At 49.7% G+C, this 9,159-nt stretch overlaps 1 protein-coding gene across 1 annotated transcript in view; it reads right to left on the bottom strand.

Moving 5' to 3' along the window:
• The window catches only part of ARHGAP31 (Rho GTPase activating protein 31), a 121,021-nt gene that overhangs the window by 8,612 nt on the left and 103,250 nt on the right, over window positions 1–9,159 (bottom strand). Inside the window, exons 9-11 of the mRNA XM_066241313.1 lie at window positions 6,162–6,224; window positions 2,855–3,430; window positions 1,095–1,375 (exon numbers count right to left, since the gene is read on the bottom strand). Of these exons, the coding sequence (XP_066097410.1) occupies window positions 1,095–1,375; window positions 2,855–3,430; window positions 6,162–6,224 (920 nt within the window). The remainder of the gene's footprint in view (window positions 1–1,094; window positions 1,376–2,854; window positions 3,431–6,161; window positions 6,225–9,159) is intronic.

Raw genomic sequence — 9,159 nt, 5'->3', positions numbered from 1 at the left:
TACAGGAACCCTATTCCGCCTCCTGCGGCCACTGTGGTGTCCCTGTACTGCCCTAACTCCCAGCACTTGGGGCTTTTGTGCATATCCCGGGAACCAAAACCCTGGAAGCAAGTTAAAGAGCTGCCTCCCCACTTTGCCCCCCCCCAGGTCATAAAGCTGTCTCCCACAGGCAGGCAGGACTGCGTCACAGGAAACCTCCTTGCACCTTCAACTTATGCATGGACACCACCAAAATCCTTGGAAAATTCCACCTCTAAAAAGTGAGAGGGGTTTAGTAAGCCCTGGCATCACGTTTTAATTTCTCTAGCAAACAGAGGAGGAAAGGCTGGACTCTGGAAGTATTACAGAAGATTTCACACACACAGACCCTGGTCCTCCAGGATGTCTGGGAGGAGAGAGCTGGCTCCATGAATGGTCATCTTTGGGACCAGGGTATGACAAGGAGATTTTGTGCTGCTTCTGGGATTGAATGGCATTACAACCCTAAGGCACATTATTAGATTATGGTGACTTCAGGTCAGAAACATTTAAGGCCCTGGCCGGTTGGCTCAGTGGTAGAGTGTTAGCCGGGCGTTTGAAAGTCTCAGGTTCGACTCCTGTTCAGGGCACACAGGAGAAGTGACCATCTGCTTCTCTATCCCTTCCCCTCTTCTCTCTCTCTCTCTCTTTCTTCCTTTCCTGCAGCCATGGCTCAAATGGATCGAGCAATTTGGCCTTGGGCACTGAGGCTCTGGGGCAACTGCCCCAGATGGGCAGAGCATCGCCCCCTGGTGGGCATGGCAGGTGGATCCTGGTCGGGGTTCATGCGGGAGTCTGTCTCTGCCTCCCACCTCTCATTTAATTAAAAAAAAGTTATATATATATATTTAGAGTTCAGTCTGTCCTAGGGAGCCTTAACCGAATGGCTTCTTTCCATTACCGGAGGACCTCTGTGAAAAAAAAAAAATCCCAGCTCTGATTAGAAGGTTGTCTCCTAAAATCCCTTTGGCAGAAACTGGTTCATCAAAACAAAACAAAATCTATTTTAAGTGGCACAAAGAGCCATTGGGAAAACAAGGGTTCTATTGGTCAGACCGGGCAGTTGGCCACCTTACCATCTCATGGAGAAACACCACTTCTTCTCGGAGCCTGGGACACTCCTGCAGAGCGCTGGGCTCCACCCTGCCAGCCTCTCCACCCTCTTCCACCACCTTCTCCGCACCCGGCCTCTTCTCCAAGTCATCAGAATGTTGACAGCGCAGGGAGAGTTCTGAGGGTTTCTTCTCCTCCGTGTGGGTTCTGGGCTCCGGGGAAAGGCCTTTGCTGCATTCCGCTGTCCTCACTGCTTCCGGGCCCGGCTTGGCATCCTCGAGCGCCACCTTCTTGGGTACAGAAGCTGCAATGAGGATGAGAGTTATCAGCTGAAAGAGACTGTAATTCATTTTAAGAAAGGCTGCTCCCAGCATAGTCACTGACTCGGACTAGTCCTGCTTCACGGATGGAGGGACTGCCCCCGGCTCACCGCTCCCTTGCATTCATCAGCCTTGCCTCCTAGCAATGTCCTGTCCTCAGATCCCAGGGCCACAGACTATCAGAGATGGAAGATCATCAAGTCCAGTGGTTCTCATCCGGAGACCGTTCTGCTCCCCCCCCCCTCCCTGGGGGACATTTGGCAATGTCTGGAGACATTTTTGGTTGTCACAACTGGGTGATGGGAGTAGTTACTGGCATCTAGTAGGTAAAAGCTGCGGATGCTAGAAGAAATGATGACATTGGATCACTTACAGCAGATTGGTGGAATCTTGATAACATTATGCGGAGTGAAATAAGCGAATCAGAAAAAAACAAGAACTGCAGGATTCCATACATTGGTGGGACATAAAAGTGAGACTAAGAGACATGGACAGGAGTGTGGTGGTTACGGTGGGGGGAGGGATGGAGGGAGGGGGGAAGGGGGAGGGGTACAAAGAAAACTGGATAGAGGGTGATGGAGGACGATCTCTCTTTGGATGATGGGTATGCAACAGAACTAAATGACAAAATAACCTGGAAATGTTTTCTTGAATATATGTACCCTGATTTATTGATGTCACCCCATTTAGATAAAAATTTATTTATTAAAAAAAAAAGGCCCTGGCCAGTTGGCTCAGCGGTAGAGCGTCGGCCTGGCGTGCGGGGGACCCAGGTTCGATTCCCGGCCTGGGCACATAGGAGAAGCGCCCATTTGCTTCTCCACCCCCTCTCCTTCCTCTCTGTCTCTCTCTTCCCCTCCCGCAGCCAAGGCTCCATTGGAGCAAGGATGGCCCGGGCGCTGGGGATGGCTCCTTGGCCTCTGCCCCAGGCGCTAGAGTGGCTCTGGTCACGGCAGAGTGACGCCCCGGAGGGGCAGAGCATCGCCCCTGGTGGGCGTGCCGGGTGGATCCTGGTCGGGCGCATGCGGGAGTCTGTCTGACTGTCTCTCCCCATTTCCAGCTTCAGAAAAATACAAAAAAAAAAAAAAAAAAAAAAGCTGCGGATGCTGGTAAATATTCTACAAAGCATAGGACAGTCTCCCACAAAGAAGAATTACCCAGCCCCCAATGTCAATAGTGCCCAGGTTAAGAAATGCTGCTTAATCCAACCTTTCCTTCCACAAGAAAGTAAATTCAGACCCTGCAAAGTCAAGCTTGTTGCCTAAGGTCACGGATATTCATTATTTACACCAAGCCCCAAGGATGTGTTTTGATTGTGACTGACAGCTTCTTGACAGGCTGTCTGGCTCAGGGCCCACAGTCTTAACCACTTGACTACAATGTCTTGCGAACTCTGTTTAAGCAAATGTTAAGTCTGGTTTCTCATCGCTTGCAGGGGAAAGAAAGCCCGTCTCCCTGTTTACCTGTAGAAATCTCAGCTCCTGGTGGCTTCTCCTCTTCAGGCCAACCTCCACCCTCTGACCCTTGGAAAGAAAACTCTTCCAGGCTGGAAAGAGACTGTAGCTCCTTCGGGGGTGTCCTGCACGGGGTGCTGTTGGTGCTGATGACAGCTGACACGCGGAGGGGCACGGACACAGCAAAGGGCTCGGAGATATTCAGGGCCCTGCGCTGGTGACGGGGTGAGGGCTCCATCTGGAAGTAGCTGCTGGTGAAGACCGATTTGCTGGGGCTGTCGTTCGAGGTGTAGAACATACCCAGCATCTTCGGGGCTGTCTGCTCGCTCTCAGGATCCTCGACAGGCCGGAACACCTTCAGCTGCTCAGGTGGGGGCCGGGCCTGAGTGCTTTGGAGTTGGCTTCGGTCACTGCTCACGTCAAAGCCACCCTCAGCCCCCGCCGGCATCCCCTGCGGGCCCCAGTCACCCTCCTGCTTGCTGAGGTCACAAGAGCTGCCAGTGCTAGTTGCATGCATTTTTGCTGCTGGAATAAAAAATCCACCAGTGGTGACTGTTCGATTAAAACTTCCTTTGGTTTCTTTGCCTAGTAAAAAAGCAAACACATGGTCAGCAGCCTGGGTACACACACAACCGCACAGCCTTCCCGTGAGAACAGGCACGCAACACTTGAATATTAGAAAGGCATCTCCCTCCCTCCCTCCCTCCCTCCCTCCCTCCCTCCCTCCCTCCCTCCCTCCCTCCTCTTTCTTTCTTTCTTTCTTTCTTTCTTTCTTTCTTTCTTTCTTTCTTTCTTTCTTTCTTTTTTTCTCTCACATATACAGAGGGGGCAGACAGGAAGGGAGAGAGATGAGAAGCATCAATTCTGTGTTGCGGCTCCTTAGTTGTTCATTGATTGCTTTCTCATATGTGCCTTGACAGAGAGGGGGCTACAGCAGAGCCAGTGACCCCTTGCTCAAGCCAGCAACCTTGGACTCAAACCAGTGACCTTGGCCTTCAAGCCAGCAACCTTTGGGCTCAAGCCAGCGACCATAGGGTCATCATGTCTATGATCCCACGCTCAAGCCAGCAATCCTGCGCTCAAGCTGGTGAGCCAGCACTCAAGCTGGATGAGCTCGCACTCAAGCCAGAGACCTCAGGGATTTGAACCTGGGCCCTCTGCATCCCAGTCCGATGCTCTATCCACTGTGCCACCGCCTGCTCAGACGGCATAACCTTCTAATAAGGGCACAGCCGCTGTAATAAAGACAGGTTCCTAACATTTGGTTGACAAGATAGGAGGCATCTTCTCGTGTGCCTGTTCTGTTATGATGCCCTGATAGACCCATTTGCTGTTGTGTCATATGTATCTGTTTAAAAAAAAATTTTTAAGGACGATTTCATCTTATTTTTTTCCAGAGAACTTTCCTCCCATCCTTAAGGACTTAGGTCCTTCCATGGGCCTTGGTGGAGGTCGCGGGGCAGCACCCGTCAAGCGAAGGCCACTGCTAAAACCGCTTCCCGTAGTCCTCCGCCACGCGTACCATGGAGACCAGAAAGAAATAAAAAGACCGGTGGGAGATGACGGAATGATGTTCGCTCAAAATGAAGGCAATAAAAAGGGAAAAAAAATAAGAGGATAAAGTAAAATAATTTTAAAACTTTAAAGTTGATTGTTTTAAGCCTCCTCTGGCAGAGGGACCCAAACAGGGGTTTGAGTTCCAGGCAAGGACACAAATGCTGTTCTCAGCGAGACCTTTCTCCCTCTTACGAGGCGTCCTCTTGCAGGTTCAGAGGATGGGAGACTAGAAATGTACATTAACTCGAAGTTAGAAAGCCCAGGGGTGAGGAGCAACTGAGAAGTGAAGGCAAAGAAGAAAAAACCTATATGGGAAATAAGCTGGGAGATGACTAGTGAGCTGCCCGGGATCTGGAAGACAATTGCCACTGGGTACGCAGGGCCGTGCTGGACAAGCACCATCAGCTCTGGCATTCTCACGGCCGCTCTGCAGGGCCGTGCTGGACAAGCACCATCAGCTCTGGCATTCTCACGGCCGCTCTGCAGGGCCGTGCTGGACAAGCACCATCAGCTCTAGCATTCTCACGGCCGCTCTGCAGGGCCGTGCTGGACAAGCACCATCAGCTCTGGCATTCTCAAGGCCGCTCTGCAGGGCCGTGCTGGACAAGCACCATCAGCTCTAGCATTCTCACGGCCGCTCTGCAGGGCCGTGCTGGACAAGCACCATCAGCTCTGGCATTCTCACGGCTGCTCTGCAGGGCAAGGCTGGTCATCTCTAACACTTAAAGAAACAGACTCGAGAGCTGGGCTATCCTGCCCAATGCCCAGGAAAGCGCTGCCCTTTTGAAATATTAAATTCTATAAAAACAAGACAAGGATCGCCTCAAGAGGTTTCCAAACCCAAGCAAATGGATGGATTCTAAAGGTGAGAACGTGATCAAAATACTGATCAAAGATGAACTCCTTTCAAAGGAGTTTACTGATGATGTTACAAGTTGAGAAATATTTTAAAACGTTGTTCTAAAGATTTTCTGTATTGTTTCGGGTTGCTTCACTTATCAAAGAGCAAAACGTTTTCTACGAAAGGGGCTGGGAAGCCTCGGGGCAGATAGGCGGAGCTTAGTCTACTGCTGTGCTTCACAACCTGTGGTAGTGCTGTGGGCTGCTGAGCGGAGACAGGGCTGCAGGCCAGTCAGCCCTGAGAACCTGCTAAGGACCCCGGTGGGGAGGTGTTGCTGTGATGATAGGTACCCCCTCGCCCGCCACTGTGTACACATCTACTCCAAAAGGGGACGATCAGCCACATGCCAGGCCCGTGCCGATCCATGTTTATTAAAGAATGAATGAATCTACCAAGTCAAAATCACGACTTGACAAGCATGATAAAGCTAATGTCGATGGAAACATGCAAATTCAAGATGTAACTGTGGAGGCACAGAATTCCGAGGTGGAAGCCAGCGCCTCAAGGGGGAAGCCGCCTCTGCCTTGCTTTTCAGATGTTGCCCTTTTTCCTGGTTTGGGTGTGAATGTAAAGCAGCTGTTGTTGCCTTTGGTGGTTAGAGGAGAAATGGGGAAAACGGGTGGGCCTGTAGGGCTCGCCCTGCAGTGGAGTTGGGGGCGGTTAGTGCAAGGGCTGTGGGAACCCCTTGAGTTTAGAAAGGGCCACGGAGAGGTTTGGGAGTGGGGGATCGTGCATGATGACCATGACGAGAAGACAAGTCATCAAAGAAGACAAGTAACTCAAGAAGACAAGTCTGGTGCGGCAAGCCCAGCCTCCCAGCCAGAATCCCCAGTCCTCAGCACAGCGGTGCAAGCTCACCTTCCACAGGCACTGAGCACAGCGAGTCCATGCTTTTAGCCGGTCGGATAGTAGCTTTTTCCACTAAAGACAAAAGGAAAAATAGCCCTGTGAATTCGTAGTTGAGAGGAAGTGTTCAGAACAATAGGTCAGGCTGTCCGCACTTAAGAAAACTTTCTTTAGCAAAGTTTTTCAAGTATTTACCATTTTCCTCTTTGGACCCCCCCCTTCCCACACACACATACACTGCACCCTAGATATCTGTTCATACTTTCTGATTGGGACTGGCCTTATAAAACAGGGCATCTGTGGATCACAGTTTTATTAACATTTTACAGATACATATACATTATAATTTTATTAAATACGAGCTATTAGCAAATGAGGAGTCCTGAGCCCATTGTTATTGTACAAAAAGAATTCAAAGATTCATCTGTGGGGTAAAATCCATGAGGCTCCGGGCAGCGCCTCCTAGCGGGCAGGCCGGGCAGCGAGCAGGAGTCTCGGCTACAGCCGCATCTCTCAGCACCGAGGGATTCCGTACAGCTGGGAGAGGGCCCGGAGAAGCGGTCACCTCCCCTACGTGTGCAGCTCTGCTCCTTGAGATCTCACCCACCAGCCTCACCCTGGAGCAGATACAAACCAAACAGTCTTATCTTTGAGCATCCACTACGTGCCCGGTAGACTCAGATGGTGGTAAACCATCCGAGCAGGTTTTTGGAAGAGTGCGGCTTAAATAAGTAAAGACTTATTACGGGTGCAGGATTAGGCACTTTCAGAACTATCATGTCTTCTCGGGAGCTGAATGAACTGGAAGGTAGTTCCTTCTAGGTCAAGTTTTCTAGGATGGGAAGGAGGGCAGTTTGGAAGCGGAGCGGGCGCTGCAGCACTTGTGGCTTTAAGGTAACCTGAATTCGGACGGATCTGGCTTTAAGTCTCAACTCTGCCACTTCTGGGGCCTGTGACTCCTGATAAGCAGCTTCCCTTTCCTAATCTCAGTTTCCTCACACATAAAATGAGGACAAATAGAGCTGTTGTGAGGATAAAATGAGTAATGCATATAAAATAAGGAAGCTGTATTAACCTAGACTAGGGTAGTCGCTTAATACAAAGTAACTATTATTCTTGTTGTTAATTTATTGATTTTAAAGGGAGAGGAAGGAAGAGAGAGACAGGAACATTGATCTGTTCCTGTACATGCCCTGACTGGGGATTAAACCGGCAACCTCTGTGAATTGGGACAATGCTCTAACCCAGTGGTCCCCAACCCCCGGGCCGCAGGCTGGTACTGGTCCATGGGCCATTTGGTACCGGTCCGCAGAGAAAGAATAAATAACTTACATTATTTCCATTTTATTTATATTTAAGTCTGAACCATGTTTTATTTTTAAAAAATGACCAGATTCCCTCTGTTACATCTGTCTAAGACTCACTCTTGATGCTTGTCTCGGTCACGTGATACATTTATCTGTCCCACCCTAAAGGCCGGTCCGTAAAAATATTTTTTGACATTAAACCGGTCCGTGGCCCAAATATGGTTGGGGACCACTGCTCTAACCCACCGAGCTATGCGACCTGATCGTTATTGTTGTGGTTATTTAGGATAGATCAGGGTTCGGCAATAAAAGGGAAGCCAGGAGATGGTTCTAGAAGAAGCACTCAGAGTTGGCTTTAACCCACATTGGGCTGTGTCCCCCTTTAAAAGCTTCCCCCTTTTTCCTCCTTGCTGCAAACTCTGCTGCTTCTGGGGGCTCTGCATTAGCCTTCCCTGGCTCAGGGCCTCTCTGCCCGGGGCCCACTGTGCTGTCAGAGGACACGGCCAACTTCACTCAAACCCTCAGTGATGGCAAGATGACCTTCAACCTCCTCATATCCAATAGGAAGCCAGAATTCTTATCCTTTGAAGATCTGCTGTTTTCACAAGTTTACAAACTGATTTATTATCCTAAAACTGCCTGGCCAGTGACCCTGAGCTTTTCTCTGTTTCCCTCAAGCTGCACTTCTTGATTCCACTGGGTTTCACAAGTCAGCCATTAGGGGCCGTGACCATATGACCCCAGGCGTCATGGAGGGCGAGCAATAGTTCTCTCTGTAGGACCATCAGTGTTAACCCTGCCCGTTGGCCTCTCTTTAATGGTGCAGTTCCTTGCCGCCTTGGTTGCCACAGCAGCTGCTTTGAGGAACTGTCACCAAGGATTCCTTGACCCTTTTTCTGGATAGTAACTAAGCAATTTAGGACTCCTTGGCCCATGACTATATTTAGATTATATTTTTCCTCCCGGGACGTTGGCCCCATGGAGAAGCATCCACCAGTTTTCTGGTGGTCTTTAGGGCTTTGAGTTCCTTCTCTTAGATTATCCTCATTGCACTGGGATTTTCCTGCTCAGAGAAGTCCACTGGAGGGTTCCCTGGAGCCCTTCTGTTTGATAATGTGCAATTTCCAGTGTCCCAGTTTACGCATCTTCAGTCAGTCAACACCCCCACTTTTCTTTTTTTTCTTTTTGTTCCATTCTCTAAATATGGGTAAACACTCCTTTACCTGCTTTCCCTCCACCAAAAAAAATCCCCAGTGCTATTCATGGTGAATCAATTTTTAAAATTTTCTTAGATATAAAGTTTTTTTTTTTCTTTTGTGAGAGAGACAGAGAGAGGGACAGATAGGCACAGACAGACAGGAAAGGAGAGAGATGAGAAGCATCAATTCCTCGTTGCAGCTCCTTAGTTGTTCATTGATTGTTTTCTCAGATGTGCCTTGACCAGGGGGCTATTGTAGAGCAAGTGACCCTTTGCTCAAGCTAGCAACCTTGGGCTCAAACCAGCGACCTTGGGCTTCAAGCCAGTGACCTTTGGGCTCAAGCCAGCGACTATGGGATCAGGTCTATGACACCACGCTCAAGTCAGTGACCTCAGGGTTTCAAACCTGGGCCCTCTGTCTCCCAGGCCAAAGCTCTATCCACTGCACTGGCACCTGGTTAGGCTGGAGGTTTTCTTTTTAAGATTAAAAATGTATTTAAATGTA

The sequence above is a fragment of the Saccopteryx bilineata genome, chromosome 8 (assembly GCF_036850765.1).
Source record: "Saccopteryx bilineata isolate mSacBil1 chromosome 8, mSacBil1_pri_phased_curated, whole genome shotgun sequence".
NCBI classification, from domain to species: domain Eukaryota; kingdom Metazoa; phylum Chordata; class Mammalia; order Chiroptera; family Emballonuridae; genus Saccopteryx; species Saccopteryx bilineata.
This window is presented reverse-complemented; position numbering and strand designations above follow the sequence as displayed.